The 16,393-nt window shown below is 58.6% G+C and overlaps 1 protein-coding gene across 2 annotated transcripts; it reads right to left on the bottom strand.

Moving 5' to 3' along the window:
* Positions 1 to 447: 447 nt before the first annotated feature.
* KIAA0513 (KIAA0513 ortholog) lies at positions 448 to 16,127 on the bottom strand. 2 transcript variants are annotated; one of them, XM_054296281.1, is made up of 13 exons: positions 15,994 to 16,126; positions 10,181 to 10,670; positions 9,069 to 9,168; positions 8,551 to 8,624; positions 8,349 to 8,419; positions 7,478 to 7,685; positions 7,053 to 7,093; positions 6,537 to 6,615; positions 5,946 to 6,023; positions 4,380 to 4,409; positions 2,052 to 2,132; positions 1,710 to 1,804; positions 448 to 1,598 (listed from the first exon to the last, which is right to left on the bottom strand). In XM_054296281.1, exons 2-13 carry the CDS (start codon positions 10,525 to 10,527, stop codon positions 1,549 to 1,551), a joined length of 1,254 nt encoding a protein of 417 aa, XP_054152256.1. In that variant the 5' UTR covers positions 10,528 to 10,670; positions 15,994 to 16,126; the 3' UTR covers positions 448 to 1,548. The 2 variants fall into 2 exon arrangements, with proteins under 2 accessions (XP_054152256.1, XP_054152257.1); XM_054296282.1 differs by lacking the exon at positions 4,380 to 4,409 and having other exon boundaries at positions 15,994 to 16,127.
* Between the last annotated feature and the right edge of the window lie 266 nt (positions 16,128 to 16,393).

Genomic DNA, 16,393 nt, shown 5'->3' with positions numbered 1-16,393 from the left:
GCAGCACATTTTATCCAGCAGGAAGGGGTTTTTGGGAATGAGGGACCAACATCAGCCCCTGACCCCAACAAAAACCCTTCTCCAGTGGCTCTGCCCAGGTTTGGGAATGGCCAAGGAAAAATTGGTGCTGGATTTGTCCTTCCCACAAGACCCAGCACAGATCCCATCCCCAGCAGCAAGGGAAGCCCAGCTTAGGTAAAAGCATCACTTTGATGCTTGGAAATGACACCAGAAGCCAAGAGCTAGGTGGGAAAATTATCCTTTTATGCTATTTCCTATGGGATACAGCTGGCAGCACAGGGAAAAGGGATTGTTTGAAACCTGGACTCGTGTTTCAGGGTGATGGTTTTGGGTGAGGCTGTTGGATCCTTGGCTGGGCGTTTCTGCTCCTTGCACAGGGGAGCAGTGATGTGCCCATGTCCCCAGTGATGTCCCCAGCGATGTCCCTGTGTCCCCAGAGATGTCCCCATGTCCCCAGAGATGTCCCTGTGTCCCCAGAGATGTCCCCATGTCCCCAGCCTCTCTGCAAACACCGTGCCAAGGTCCAAGGGATAAAACAGACCTGCAGCCCCTGGAGCAGAGCAGGAGGTGTCCTTTGGACAGGGCTGCTTCAGGTTTGATGGATGAGCAGCTGGAGCAAAGGAGGGGGCAGAGAGGAGCAGCCTGGGGAAGGAGGACATTAATCTACTGCCACAGGGTGCCGGGAGGCTTTGGGAAATGTCACAACGCAGCAGCATCCCCGCACTGACAGGGCAGCAGGGAGAGGGATGAGGTTTTGTCACCTCCTCCCAAGGCAGGCAGAGCTCCTCTGCCTCTGCCTGCAATCCTGCCCAAGGCCATGGCTTTTTTCCTACTGATCCAGGCTAATGATATGGAGCAAAGTGCTGTGCCTCTGCCCAGAGGGGCAAACCCACACAGGCAGCACGGTGAAGGCTTCCCAAGGGAAGGATTTCCCTCCAGCTCCCAGGGAGGGTGGCAGCAGAGCTCTGCCATCCCCACCTCTGTCCCCAGCAAGGCGCCACCCTGCCCATGTCCCCAGGCAGTGGTGCCACCCTGCAGACAGCACAGAACCTCGCTGAGGGGTGGCTGGGGGCAGCCCCAGCTCCTGGCTGTGGTCCCTGCCATCACCTCCAGCATCAGCGAGGGGACTCCAGCAGGGAAAGGCAGCCTTGGACCCCTCTGGATTTACCACCAGAGCCCTCATCATGGGAGTGCTGCACACACAGCGCCTGGGGGCTGCACTGCCACGCTCTTCCTGCCTTCCCCTCGTGTTTTGTTTTGCCTTTTAACCAACCAAATTCACTTTTGGGAGCGTCTACTCCGACAACAGAGGCGGGAGGGTCTGGCGAGGGCGGGGGCTGCTTGGCTCCTATGTCTACAGGCTGCCCTGGGGCAGCTCTAGAGTTTGATGGACGATCATGCAGGTTTTATTGCAGCTCGTGGTGCGGTTTGGTTTGTCGGTAGCCCAGCTGCGGTCTCAGGTAGCCCCAGGGTGGGCTCCTCTCCCTCCCCACCTGGCCGGCCGCCGTCTCCGCCTCTGCCCAGCGGCTACTCCGGGGCCATCTGCTCGATGTGGTCACTGAGCAGCTTGTATTGCTCTGGGAAGGAGAGAGAGAAGGGCTCAGGGAGGCTGCTGAACCAGCCCATCCACGCTGCATCCCCCCAGAATTCCGGAATTCCAGCTGCACATCCCCCGGGCTCTGCCCTACCTTCGTCCAGGTTGCCGATGGTCGCCTGCTTCTTCAGGAAGTCACTGCAGAGCTTCTTGTTGAGGCCAAAGGCCAGCATGTTGTGGATGAAGGTGCTGAGGGAGGAGAGAGAGGTTCTGGGTGAGAAAATGGCCAGGCTGCCCCTTCTTCCCCCCACCTTCCTCCCCCCCCTCACAGCCCCTTGCATGGGATGATGCTCAGCTCGGTCCCTTTGGGTGCTCAACAGAAAGGACAGGAGTGGTCCCAGGGAGAAGCATCAAAGATGCTCTGCCCCATAAGGGATGTGCCCAGAGGGGGAGCAGCTGGGAGGTGTCCCCAGGGGGGTCCCCGTGCCCTGCTCACCCCAGCTGCCCGAAGGTGATGTTCTCGTTGAAGCGCAGGCTGTCGTCGCGCTCCTCCTGCGTCATGTGGCACCACTTCTCCCTGCAAGGAACAGGCCAGTCTGGCACCACTCTGTCACCACTGCCACCTCAGCACCCCCTGCCTGCTTCCTCCCACCCTGGGCCACGCTGCTGGAGGACAGGAAGGCACCGAGAGCCCCTTGGAGCACGGGAGAGCCCCTGGGTGTTGGATGAGCTCACAGCATGGATCCATCTGCAGAGCTCCTGCCCTGGAGCAAAGCAAGAGATGCCCCAGGAAAAAAAAAAACCTTATTCAGCCTTGGCTTTGCCTGGAAAGGCCCTGATTAAGAGCTAAAAAGAGCATTGGTCCCTCCAGCACAGAGCTCACCATGGGCACGGGGAGGAAGCAGGGGTGGCCATCCCAGCAGGGCTCTGCTGAAGCCCCCCAGCCTAGGGGAGGGTGACAGGGGGACACCAGGCAGCTGTTCCTCATCTCCAACTCCCCAAATCCCTGCCAAGGTGCTCCCCAAACATACCCCCCCCTCAGACAGGAGCTCCCATACCCATCCCCACGGGCCAGCAGTGCCCTGAGGCTGCCCTGGCCCCACTCTGGCTCCCTGCAGCTGCCGCAGCACCTTCAGGGCTGCAGGGGCTGAAGCTCTGGGTGTTTGCAGCCAGCTCTGGGCAGGGGCAGAGTCCCCACCCCGGGGATGAAGCCTGTGCCACAGGGATGTCCCTGGGGTGGTGGCAGCAGGGCTCGGTGCACACATGCCAGGGAAACTACAGCTCCAGGGTGAAGGCAGCCCCTTCCCGAGAACCAGGTGAGGTCACAGCCAAGGACAGGAGGAGGAGAAGCGAGGAGAAACAGGGATAGGCAGAAGAAAAATGGAGGAGAAGGAAGAGGAGAACACCAGGAGAAGAAGGGACACTGGTAGCTGGGCAGAACAGCAAGCAGGAGGAGAGAGCTGTGCTGGGGGGGAAATTGAGATATGGGAGATCTCACCCAAAATTCAGAGATGCTGGCTCGGCCCCAGTGTGGCTGGAACTGGGAGAAAATGGGTGGTCAGACAGGCTGACCCCACAAAGGGAGCCAGTCCCCACTAAATCACCCCAACCCAGATGTGCAAAGTGCTGAGCTGAGCCAGCAGCTCATTGTTTACAGGGCTCTGGAAATGCACACAACATGTTTCAGGGGAAATTTTTTAAATAAAAGAAGGTGTAATTTCTCTCAGATAAAGCTTAGGATAACAAATAAAACCCACAGCCAAATGCAGAGGCTGAAAGGAGAGGGGAAGAATCGAATTAAGGGGCTTTGAAATCTGGAAGCAAAACTTCACAGACCCCACTGGCTCACTTACAGAAGAGGCATGTTTGTAACTCTTTTTTTCCTGCCTTTTTATGTTTTGGAGGAAGGAAGAAGGGAGAAAAAACATTATCAAAGTACCCTACAAAAAAATCTGGCCGTGTTTCTGGCTTATTACTGGAGAGTAACATGCCTGGGAAGGGAGAAAACCCACATGTGGCTCCACTCAAAGCCTTTGATCTTCACCAGCAGGACAGGAACAGGGGAGAGGAACCCCCTGGGCTGTGGGGTTGGATTTTGGGGTATCCAGGGAAGCCTTGCTGTGCCTGGAAGTGCTGAGAAGTTTCCATCAACTCCTTTCTCTTCCAGCAGCAGCAAACCCCAGCAGTGACATTTACACCATCCCTCAGCCAGGACATCCCTCAGCCACACAGAAAATTCACTGCCAGGCTTCCAAAACTCCTCATCCCCTTGCTGATGCCATCACCTGGAGGGATTTGCCCCCATTCCCCTCACTCCAAATGAGCAGTGACTGCTCCCAGCTCGTGGCCCCAAGAACACGCTCCCAATTGTGACATGCAGCCCTCCCCATCTGCAGTTTTAATTTTGTTAAGGGATGGCAGCAGAAAAGCGCATTAAAAATGGAAAAGGAGCAGCTTTTCCAGCTGGCAAAGGATCCCCAGCACCTCTAAGTGGCAGCAGAAGCCAGGAGCAAGCAGGAAGGACAGGAGAGGGGGACGCTTTCCACACAAAGAGACTCAGTTCATGCCCAAAACCTGCCCAGAGGGATGTTCCCAGAGAAATATCACAGCTTGAAACCATTCAGGCTCCTTTTCAAGAGCCACATGAAAGAGGAGCCGATCTAAACCCCTCAGGCCCTTGGGGAGGGCGATGCTCACGCTCAAACCTCCATGGAGAAAGGGCCTTGCAGAGCCCCCCAAAACACATCCCCCCGTCCCCAGGGCAGCATCTGGACCTGAAGGGAGCCTGTGGACACTGAGGAAGGACAGGGAAGGACAGACACACCTCTTCTCCTCTTCCTCCCCAGGGTTCCCTCTGGAGCGGCGGCAGAAACGGGGCCCACAAAGGAGGCGCGAGAAAAGGACATGCAAGACACAGGGGCGGGGGGAACGGAGAGAGGAGGAGATGGAAGAAGGTTGTTAGAGGCAGAGAGAGAGAGGAAAGAGAGAGAAAAAGAGGAGTTTAGTTGTGATTCCTTCCCCACCCTCCCCTGCCCTCCCCACGCAGAGGAGGAAAATCCTCCCCAAAGGTCTCGCAAAGGACAAAGCTCGGGCACCCCAGAGATGTCCTGGTCACCCCGGAGATGTCCTGGTCACCCCAGAGATGTCCTGGTCACCCCGGAGATGTCCTGGCCACCCCAGCACAGAGGTGGCCTCAGCCCCATCCTCATGGATCTCCTGAACATCTGCCATGGCCATGGGCCGACCTGGAATTCCAAACCCAGCCCCAATCCCAGCAGGGATTTCAGTCCTCAGCTCACTGTAAGGACTCTGCATCCTCTCCAATGACTCGGGGGGGGGTCACCACCACCACCACCTCCCAACCCCCTGAGACACACAGGATTCTCCAGGCTGCAGCTCCCAAAGCTCCTTTGTCAGCCAGGCTTGCTCCAGCTCAGCCATCAGATTAATTGGGAGAGGCACCGGGAGCAGGGAGCAGCTGCCGGTGGCGTCTGTCCTTGTGAGGCACTTGCTGCTGCTAATTTGGGGCTTAATCAGAGCAAATGCAGTTATGGCCACGCTGCTGCTCTGCAGGCTCTTCCCTGCTTGCTTGACAGAAGAAAAGGAAAGCAATAAAGGGGAAAACAGGGATTGATCTGAGAGCTGAGCCTGGCACAGCATCCCGGGGCGTGAGCCAGGGCTGCTGCGCTCAGCTCGGGGTTTGGAGGACACAGAGGGGGCTGGCAGAGCTCTGAGATGGGGAAAGGGGCAGCTCCAGGGCTCCAGGGAGAGCTCAGAGCCTCAGGCACTGCGCAGACAGCGGGAGGGGCTGGCTGGGAGTGGGAAACTGCTGCCAGGAGAGGAGGGAGAGGCCGGAGCCCTCACACAGCTCCGGGTGCAGCGAGAGACGGGCACAAGCTCGGTGGGTGTCTCACCCACTTCTGCACCCCCTGACACGAGCAGCCCCTTCCCTGGAAGGTTTATCCCAGTTTTGGGGTCTGGCAGTGTCACCATCCCCAGCTTCTCTCCTTGCTGGCTGCTCCTGGGGACAGCTGGGACATCCCCCCCATCCTGGTGGCTGCACCGAGCACCTCCCAGACCCAGTTTGCCACCTCCCTGCTGGCAAACTCAGCACCAGCAGCCCGAGCCCTGGCTGGGATTTCTGGGCACATCTCTAGGGTTTGGTTCCCCCAAAAATGCTGCACAAGAAGCAAGAACCCCATTCCTGCTCCCAAAGCCCTGCCAGGCTGCAGATCTCACCAGCACTGCCCAGTTCTCCCGGCAGGATTCCAGTGGGGATGGAAATCAGAGCATTTCCCCAGGGCTGGACGAGCCCAGGGCTGTTGGGGGGAGCTCCCTGGGGGGCTGGAGGGGACACAGGGTGTCCTTTTCCCACAGGGACATGCCCTACCTGGTGGTGGGGGATCTCTTCCTGCGCTCGCAGTGCACGGCGTCGAAGAAGGCGGCGTTCCAGAAACGGAGGTTGTGCCTGCAGGGAGGGAGGGAATGCTGGGAATGGCTAATTGGGATTGGTAATTGGGTACCAGAGAGTGCCCAGAGCAGCTGTGGCTGCCCCTGGATCCCTGGAAGTGTCCAAGGCCAAGTTAGATGGGGTTTGGAGCAGCCTGGGACAGTGGAAGGTGTCCCTGCCATGGCAGGGTGGGATGGGATGGAATAATGGCATGGAATAATGGGATGGAATAATGGGATGGAATAATGGCATGGAATAATGGGATTTAAGGTCCCTGCCAACCCAAACCACTCCAGGATTCCCCAGTCTCACCCATCTTGTCCCTGAGTCCTCCCAAGGGTCAGGGTGGGCCCAACAAACCTGGCAGATTTCTGCACCAGCCCTTTGGTGGCTGCAAACACACTCTCCCATTAGCACAAGGGACGTGCCAAAGCCAAGGCCAGCTCTGTTAGGGGCACTGGTGACCATCTGGACACACGGACAGCAGGACAGACCCTCCCCAGGCAGGGCCAGCTCATCCAGGGGCTTTACCAGATCGGCTGCTGCTTGAGGTGCATGTACAGGTAGATCTTCTCCCCTTTCTTCTCCTCCTCTGGGCTCTGCAGGGACACTGTGGGGACACACAGTCACACACCAGCACCTGAGGGACTCCCAGCTTCCCACCCACGTGTGCATTTTGGTGGCTGAGCAATGGGATGGATTGCAAACCAAACACATCCCTGCAATGGGAGGAGCAGCTCTGAGTGCCCTTGGAGGGCAGGGATCAGCCCTGAGGAAGGCAGGGATGTCCCAGGAAGACCCTGGAGGGACTGAAACACTTTGGGAGCACTCACAGGTGCTGGGGGAGACTGCTGCACCACCAAAGCCCAGGGACAGTGGGTGCCCAAACCTCTGCAGCCTGTGGCACTGAGGACAAGACCCTCACAGGATGAGAGTTGTGATTGGAATTTCAAACCTAATCCCAAGGGATTCCAGCCTTTCCACCCCTCTCTCCTTCCCCAGGGGTGCCTTGGCCATTCCTATTTCATCAGTGCTGGCTGCACTCACCTGTCTTCTTCAGCTTCTCCTTTGGTTTGTCCTCACCTTCTCTGTGGCACAAGAAATCAATGTCAGCTCCAAAAATCCTGTACCCCCCAACAGCCCATGGCCCCCTGGCAGAGGGAACCTCATTTGAGAGACCGCCTGATCCCATGCCACCCAGGGCCAGAAAGCTGACAAAGAGACAGTGAAACAGTGACATCCCTCCCCTCAGCACAGAGATGATGCTCAAGCTTGGAACCACAAAACTCCGTGGCAGTCTCAGTTTTGAGACAAATCAGGAGGAATCAGGACAATGGCCAAGGGAAGCAGGCCTCCCAGCCCATGAGGTGACAGTGACTGAGGATGGGACCAGGCTCTGGTGGCCGTGGCAGCCCCACGGTGGCCCCACACCCCATGGTGCCAGCCCAGCCCCCCAAGGGAGTGGTACCCACTCGCTCCTTTTGCTGCCAGGACCCTTCAGTTTGGTCTCCAGGCCCCCGAAGAAGCCCTTGACGTTCTCTGTCTTGGCTGAGGTGTTTTTCAGCAGCCTCTCTGCAATGTCTTTCTTCTCAGCCAGCCACGTGTTGGCTGACTTCAGGTACGAGTCGATGCTGCCCGTGGGCTTCTCCTTGGCCTCCAGGGGCAGGGCCTGGGGCTTCCCTGGGGAAAATGTGCCAGGAGCTCAGTGGGCACGCGGCCCTGAGTGCTGCCAGCTGCTGGGGACCTGCATCCAGGCCCAGGCTGCACCACCAGGAGATGGGAGCACCCCAGATCCCATCCCAGCTCCTGGAGGTTTTTATTTTTATCCTCCTCACTCCCGTTTTGGATAGAAAATCCAGCCCCCCTGTGGAGGAGCAGCCATTGCACACCAAACAATAAACCAAGGTGTTTCTGGGCTGGGATCACCTGGGGGTTGTCACACACAAATATTCCTGCCTAGAAGTGAGCACAAAGCAGCATCACCACCCCAGCAGGAGCTCTGCCAGGTTTGCATGGATTCTGGGTTCTTTCCCATCCCAGTTCCTGGAGGTTTTTATTTTTATCCTCCCCACTCCCCTTTTGGACAGAAAATCCAACCCTCCTCGTGGAGGAGCAGCACACCAAACAATAAACCAGAATGCTTCTGGGCTGGGGTGCTCACATCCCACCCTGGGGGCTGTCACACACAAATATTCCTGAGCACAGAGCAGCCTCTCCCCCCCAGCAGGAGCTCTGCCAGGTTTGCATGCATTCTGGGCTCTTTTCCACCCCTCCATCACCTTCCCCATGCACAGGACACATTTCACAGCAGCAGAGCCCCCTGAGGGGTGCAGGCTCCCTTACCTATGTAGTAATAGGTGAAGCACATGGTCATGAGGTTCTTGGCAGGGCTGAAATCGTCCATCTGGTGACACCTGGCACGGAGGGAGGGCTCAGTGAGGACACCCCGTGATGGGAGCCCACAGAGCTCTGCCCTCAGGGCCTTTTGGACCCTTCAGTTTGGTCTCCAGTTCCCACCAAGCCCCAGAGGGCCCCCAGGACTTACTCAAAGAGCACGAGGGCGAAGGACTGCATCAGGCGGTAGAAGGTCTGCTCTGAGACACACTTGGAGTTGCAGCGCTGCAGGGACAGAGCCCAGGGTTCAACAGCAGCAGGGACAGAGCCCAGGGTTCACACAGCACAGGGACAGAGCCCAGGTATCACACAGCACAGGGACAGCCCCCCAGGACCCTCCCCATGGCCAGGGAAAAGAGCCCTCATGGCTGAGATTCCCCTCAGATTCAGCGTTGTGCCTGTCTGGGTTTGGGTTTTTTTTTTTTTTTTTTAAGGAATGGGATGTGTCTGAGTGCTGGTGGGGTTTAATTTTAAATAAACCGAGTGAATTCTCTCCCACGTTGCACCAAGGGTGCATTTAACTGCTCAAAATGCATTTATTCACTCCTGTCTGTGGTTCCTCACTTTCCTTGAGTTCCTGCTCTCCAAAAATAATTCTCTGGGGTATGATTCAAGCCCCCTGCCCTGAGGCTGTTGCAGGATCCCTGTTCTCCCCAGCTCTCCCCTTACCTGGGCGCTCACGTATCTGGCAAACCACTCCCTGCCCTTCCCGTCCTCGCTGCTGCACAGCTCCCCAAACCTGGCCTTCTCCTCCTGGTCCAAATCCTCTCTGCAGCAGGGAAAGAATAAAAAACATCATTAAAGCCAAGGATGTGACCTGCACCCCCTCTTGGCATCAGCATGCTGGTGCTGGAGGAAGGCAGGGGAAGAGGAGGAGAACAGCATCCATTTTGTCATCCCTCGCCTTGTGCTGCTCTTTTCTCCCTCCCTGGCAGGAGGGAAACCAAAGGCAGGGAGAGAAGGGAAGAGCCAAGGACAGCGTGAGCAGAAACTGAGCTCCAGAGACAGGCAGGGAGCCCCAGAGCAAAACCAAGCCCTGTTGCTGCTCCTCACGCTCCATTTGCTGCATCCAGCCTGACACGGGGAGCTGGGGGACGCAGGGCTGGGGGCACAGCCAAGGGCTGCCACAGGGTCCCTGGGCACGTGTGGGCCACTGGCACTGCCCTGAGCATCCGTGGGGAGAGGGGATGGGGACAGGGAGCCCCTGGCATGGGAATGGGGACAGAGAAGGGAGGGAAGCTGGGGGTGGGAGATGTGGCCAGGAGAGGAGTGCAAGGAAAAAGCCACTGCAGCCATGATATTTTCTGAAAAATCCTTTCCTTGGGATTTTTCCTCCTGAGAAGCTGAGAGGCCTCAGGAACAAAATGTAAACAATGGTTATCTGCTGCTGTGGAATGCAACAGGCGCATCTGTGATTGGTCTCGTGTGGTTGTTTCTAATTAATGGCCAATCACAGCCAGCTGGCTCGGACACTGGCTGAGATACAAGCCTTTTTTATCATTCTTTTCTTTTCTATTCTTAGCTGGCTTTGTGATGAAATCCTTTCTTCTATTCTTTTAGTACAGTTTTAATAAAATATATATCATAAAATAATAAATCAAGCCTTCTGAAACATGAAGTCAGATCCTCATCCCTTCCCTCATCCTCAGACCCCAGCGATCACCATCACAAACTACGTCCCCCCAGCGCCATGGTGGGAAGGACAAACTGCTGCTCCTGGGGTGGGACAGCAGCCAGATCCACGTCTATCCTGAGGGATGTGCCTGGCCCTGCTCACTCACCCCCCAGTGAAGATCTTCTCCACGTAACCCCGCATGAACTCCCTGCGCTCGTCCCGCGGCGCCGACTCCGCGCTCTGGCCGGACGAGAGGGACTCGTTGGACGAGGAGCGCCGGGGGCCGCCCCAGTGCTGGGGAGAGCCCCCCATGTCGTTCTCGCTGTCTGCCGACTCGGTGGCATCGCTCTCCTCCGCAGCCACGTCCCCTGTGTCCCCCGTGTCACCGTTGTCATCCCCTCGGTGGCCGTTGTCACTGGGGGCAGCGGGAGCCGGCTCTGAGGGGTCACAGGCGGGCGTTTCGCTGTCAAAGTCAATGAGGTTCCCTACAGGCACATCCAGAGGGGCCTCCATGGCTGTCCCAGGGGATGTGGCACTGTTGGGGACACTCTCTCCTCGTCCTTTTGTCCCTCACTGGGGCGCTGAGGCCATGGCTGGCAGGACGCTGGCTAAGGCAGGCAGGAGCTGCTGGCAGGGCACGGGTTACCACAGCACATCTGAAAGGCACAAGGAGGACAAAAGTGGGGACAGGACCCCGGGGAGCCACCACCATGGAGCTTGGGCAAGGCCACCACCCACAATGTCCCCAAGATGTTTGTCCACAATGCAGGGACAGACAGAGCTGGCTCCTCTCCAGCAGCCACGTGAATCAGCAATCCCATGAAATGCTCACACGCTGCTGGCACCGCTCGAGAGGGTTTTCCATCCTTTAGCCCAGAAAAGGGACAACCGGAGCCTCAGCTCCATGTGTCACATTTGGGATGTGACACCTCGTGGCCTGACGGGCAGAACTGGGCTGGCAGGAGCCAGCAGCTGGCAGGACACTGGTGGCCCTCCAGGGCAGCCCTGGCATCCTCCTGTCCCCGGCCTCTCTCTGCTCAGGGCTCTGTCTGACCCCGTTGGGAAATGGGATCATCCTGGGGTGGAGCATCCTGGAGTTTAACACACATTGAGCTGGGAATGGAAGGGGGATGTGAGACACCACAGGAACTGGAATGGGATGAGGAAACAGAGCTCTGGACTGCAGCTGAGGGGTTTGACACCCCAGATTGCAAAGGTCCTGCAAGGGAGGTACAGAGAGCACAGGGATGGGGATGGACGGGGATGCTCCAGCACGTGCCCATCCTGGACAAAGGAGGCAAAGACAAGGCCACCCTGAAGCTGCTCCTGTGTCAGAGAGTCACAGAGAACTCCCTGAGGGTGTTTCTGCCCCAGGAGGGGGTGAATTGTAGTGTCTGAAACCCAGCACACACTGCAGCATCCAGGCACAGGCGGGACAGGAGCAGGGCCAGCAGCACAGGTGACAGTGACAAACCCAGGGCACCACGACAGCAACACTGACACAGGGAACTGATCCCAGGACACAGGCAAGCACCCCCAGAGCAGAAATCCCCCAAAGGACTGATGTCCAGCTCATCAGACAAACAGATCAGGCTGAAAGCAGATCTGACGTGTTTCACCAAGCACAGCAGAGTGGGAAAACAACCCAGGGCTGCAGGAGCAGCTGCTCTTCAGCAGCATCCCCCTCCTCCTCCTCCTCTCCTCCAGGGGTCCTGTGGGGCACAGGACAGTGAGGAAAACACAGCTCCTTGAGTGGCTGGGACAGCAGGGACAGAGAGAAAAGTCACCTGGGGTGGCAGAAGCCCTGCAGCCACCTCGGCTGGCAGCTTCTGTGCCAGCTTCCCTCACACTGAGCCCCTGGCACACGCCTAAAGCTGCTCCCAGGGACACTGCTGAGCCCCAGGGACACTGCTGAGCCCCAGGAGCTGGGCAGAGTTTGGCTCCCGAGAGAGAGCAACCCAAGGCTGCAGCACAGCAGGGACTGGCAGTGTTCCCATTCCCATGGGGATGCAGCCAGCTGCAGCCTGGCTCCGTGCCCTGGCAGTGTGACCCATCCCAAAGCACCCCTCCAGCTGCAGGGACATGCATCCATCCATCCATCCATCCATCCATCCATCCCTCCATCCATCCAACTGTCCATCCATCAATCCATCCCTCCCTTAATCCATTCCCCATCCATCCATCCATCCATCCATGGATCTATCCCTCCATCATCCATCCATCCATCATCCATCCATCCATCCACCCCTCCCTTAATCCATCCATCCATCCATCCATCCATCCATCCATCCATCATCCATCCATCCATCCACCCCTCCCTTAATCCATCCATCCATCATCCATCCATCCATCCATCCATCCAACTGTCCATCCCTCCCTTAATCCATCCATCCATCCATCCATCCATCCATCCATCCATCCATCCATCCATCCATCCATCCATATCCATCCATCCATCCGTCCATCCCTTCCCACTCCCACAGCAGCTGCAGTCCCTGATGGAGAGAAGGTTCCAGGGACACCTCAGAGCCCCTTCCAGTACCTAAAGGGGGTCCAGGAGAGCTGCAGAGGGACTTTGGATGAAGGCATGGAGTGACAGGACACAGGGAATGGCTTCCCCTGCCAGAGGACAGGGATGGATGGGACATTGGGAGGGAATTCTTGTGGTGAGGCCCTGGCACATGGGAAGGAGGACTTGGAGTCCAGCCCAGCAGCCCCAGGAGTGCATCCTGCTCACAGGGGGATGGGAAAGGTTTAACCCCTCACTGCCCAGCTCATGGTAAAGCCCTGCCCTTGAGTGAAGGCCACCAAGGTGTCCCAAGGCGTTGGCAGCTGCCCAGGCTCACCCAAAGGTTCTCAGCACAGAGCACAGAAGAGCTTCAAACCCAAAACCAGCTGCAGAACCAGCCCTGTCCCCACTCCCCAACCTCCTCATTGCTCCAGCAAGACAAATCCAGGGGAGGAGTAGCCAAAATTCCAAATGAGAGCCTCAGATCCCACAGCTGGCACCATCAGCTCAGCTGCACATCCCAGCACGGCCCAGGGGGGTTCCATGCCTGGCTGGGTCAAGTCTGACAGTAATTGAGGGTTCTGCAATAAAAAGGGACTTTTAGGCTGCTTGGCAGCCTTGGTACAACATCATGAGCGCCAGCATCATCCTGAGCTCCAGCATCATCCTGAAATTCAGCAGTTCTGACTTTAACCATGAAGCTCAACCAGACAAGTGGAGGCATCAGCTCAGGAATAAAATCCATGAATGTGCTGAAGCCATGCTGGGAACGCCACAGGAAAACCATGGTGCCCTGAAACTTTGGAAAACCTGTTTTTACTAAAAAGAAATGCTGGGGTAGATGTGAATAATTCACCTACAGCTGCACATTGTACAAGCAGCTTTTATCCATGGCCTGCCCTTGAATCCAGCATTCCTGGCTGGATCTCCCAGCATCCCTAAGCCCTGCACGGAGTTTCCCCTGGGGGATTTTTCCAGGTGCTGAGGTCAGGTTTGAAGTTTCCCCTGGGGGATTTTTCCAGGTGCTGAGGTCAGGTTTGCTGTGGGGCCTCAGCGATTCACACCTGGGCAATGGGATCCAATCCAGTGGAAATCCCAGTGGGGAGCAGGGTTTGGCCAAGCTGTGTCCCAGCTCTCCTCTCTCTCCAGCCCAATGCTCTGCTCCCAGCCTGTCCCCAGAGCTGGGTGACAAACTGAGATAATAATCCCTGTTATCAGCTCGGCTGTGGGTGACACTGCTCCAACCCACACTCTGCATCCTGCACGGAGACTGGAGCTGTCAGGGATGACTAAAAACTGTAATTAAAGCAAAGAAACCGCTGCCTGCCTCCTCCTGGCCTCATCCCTGCAGGCTGGCACCCAGACACAGAGGGCAGGAGCTCTGAGAGCCCCTGGGGGCACTCAGCTCACGAAAAGGGGAAAAGCCACAACCGATGTTGCTGCAGGACTCGAATTGGCAGCACAGAGGGGACAACTCTGCTCGTTTGGGCAGAGCCAGAGCTCTGCAGAGAGCCCTGGCACTGTGTCCATGCCAAGGGCTGCCTGCACCCGTGCCAGGGCTCCTGCATCCATGCCAGGGCTGCCTGCACCCGTGCCAGGGCTCCTGCATCCGTGCCAGGGCTGCTGCACCCCGCTGCTGTGCGGGGGCGAGGGATGCTCACCTGGGCAGCACCTGGCCCCGGCCAGGGCAGGGTTTGTGCCCCGTGCTGCCGCACAGGTGATGCCAACCCATCCCACGGCTCTGTGCCAGCTGTGCCAGGGCACAAACCCTTCCCAGGCTGCAGGAAAGGGGGCAGAACGCTGATGCCTGCAGAGGAGGCAGCCCCGGGGACACTCTGGGAGGGATTTTTGGTGTCACCGCTGCTCGGGGGCTGGCAGAGCGCCACTGCTCGCTGCTGGCACTCCTCCACGCTGCGGCCCTCCCTGGAAACCCTCCCTTGGCCCATCCACCCCGGGGGTTTGCAGCGCCCTGGCACGGGTCTGGCACGGGTCTGGCACGGGAGTGGCACTGCCGGGGACACCCGCTCTGCCCCGCGCTGTGCCAGCCCGGCCGGGCTCTGCAGGGCACCCTGGGCACGGCCGAGTGAGCGCCTGCCAAGGGAAACTCGGTGTGCCGGCCGGGAACAGCGTGTGTCCCGCCGGGAACTGGTCAGTCCTGTTCCCGTGTCCCTGCCCCGGGCAGAACACACCGGCACAGGGCACGGACCCGTTCCGTGCCAGAGCCCCAAACGCGCCCCAGATCCGGGGGTACCGCGCTTACCCCGCTCCCAGCGCCCCGCTGGATTTAAACACACAAACCTCCTCGTTTAAACTCATCCTGGCGCTTTGCAGAGCCCAAATTCCCCTCGCTGGGCTGGGCGCAGATCCCGGGGCCGGGATGCGCTCCCGGCTTTATCGGGGCGGCTCCGGCTGTGCCCGGGCCAAGGCACAACCCTGCCCACAGCTCTGCGACCCCCTAAAATAATGCCCTGCATGCCAGGGGGTACCTGAGAGCGGTGCCAAGCGGGGCAGAGACCGCACACACTCGGTGCATGCCAGAGTCAGCTCCCAGCCCATCCTGAGCCCCCTCCGGGACCCCAGTCCCTGACAAGGGAGGATTTTGGCGTGCGATACGTGTAGGTTTAGAGGATCTATTCCCCATCATCACCTCCTCTCCCAACCCCAGCGCTGGGAGATCCAGGCGGATCCTTCCCCTTCCCAAGCCCGGCTTTGGCTCGCACGGAGCGCTCCCAAACCATCACCCAGCCCTCGAACCGGAGCCATTTCCCGGCCACCCGAGCCCGGCGAGCTCCCAGCTTGCCCTGCTTCCCTTCCCCGAGCGCCTTTCCCTTTCCCCCGCTGCCATCAGACACCAGATGGCAGCTCCCCATCCGCCTTGCGAGGAGAATTAAATGGCCCTTTAATAAACCCGAGCTGCGCAAGCCGGGCTTTTGTGCGAGCTGCGGTTTCTCCTTTCACACTCCGCAGCCTCGCAGCTCCCACACAGCCACGGCCGCATCCCCAGGGAACCCCAAAACGGGGCGATTTATTCCGCAATTCCCATTTTTACCTGGCTAAAATTCCTCCCGGGGGATGTACCAGGCTGTGTTTTGGAAATGATCCCCCCAAAAAGCACACGCGTGGATTGGAGGGTGCTCCCTGCCCCGACCACCCTCAGCCCCCCATTCCCATGGGAAATGGGAAATTCTGCTTCCAGCGCCGGAGGGAGGGTCCGGGATGGAGCCGGGGGACACCGGGATGGAGCCGGGGCTGCAAACGGAGCCCAGGAACACCGGGAGCACCCGGGCACGATGGCTGCACCCCCTGGATGCTGAACCCAAAACCAGCTGGGACAAAAAAAGCGGGGTATCCCTTCCCGAGCGGGATATGGGGTCAGAAAAACGGATTAAAGCCCAGCCAAGCGCAGGCCTGTCCCCAGGCGGGGTCACGGCGCCATCGCCATCCTCATCCTCATCCTCATCCTCCCTTACCTGCAGCCGGGAGCCCCGCAGCGCCTCGGCTCGCCGCTGCCCCGGCAGCATCCGGCAGGCCGGGGACGGGCGATGCAGGGACGCGGGGACGCTGCTGTCCCTCCTTCCTTCCTTCCCTCCCTCCCTCCCTCCCTCCGTGCGGAGCTCCGGCGCTCCCGGTGCCCACGCGCGGCTGCGCCGGGAACAGCTCCCGGTGCCACCCGGGCACGCTGCGCTGGCTCACGGAGCCCTTCCTGCGGCACAGAGCCAGCGTTTCACACGGGGAGGGGAGGGATACCCACCCTCCACAGCCAGACTTTCACCCGGGGAGCGATCCCCACCCGGAGAGGGAATCCCCATCCTCCCCCCAAACCGGTCCCTGTGCGCCCTATGTTGAGAAAAATTAGGTGGGATCCCCATC

The sequence above is a fragment of the Melozone crissalis genome, unplaced genomic scaffold (assembly GCF_028551555.1).
Source record: "Melozone crissalis strain CALT ecotype California unplaced genomic scaffold, PUWL_Pcris_2 ptg000007l_1, whole genome shotgun sequence".
Lineage (NCBI taxonomy): Eukaryota > Metazoa > Chordata > Aves > Passeriformes > Passerellidae > Melozone > Melozone crissalis.
This window is presented reverse-complemented; position numbering and strand designations above follow the sequence as displayed.

Coding starts and splice junctions, on each gene's coding strand:
- KIAA0513 (XM_054296281.1), bottom strand. CDS start 10,527: ATGGAGGCCCCTCTGGATGTGCCTGTAGGGAACCTCATTGACTTTGAC. Junction 9,169..10,180: donor GAGAAGATCTTCACTGGGGG/GTGAGTGAGCAG, acceptor TCCCTGCTGCAG/AGAGGATTTGGACCAGGAGG. Junction 8,420..8,550: donor TTCGCCCTCGTGCTCTTTGA/GTAAGTCCTGGG, acceptor CCTCCGTGCCAG/GTGTCACCAGATGGACGATT.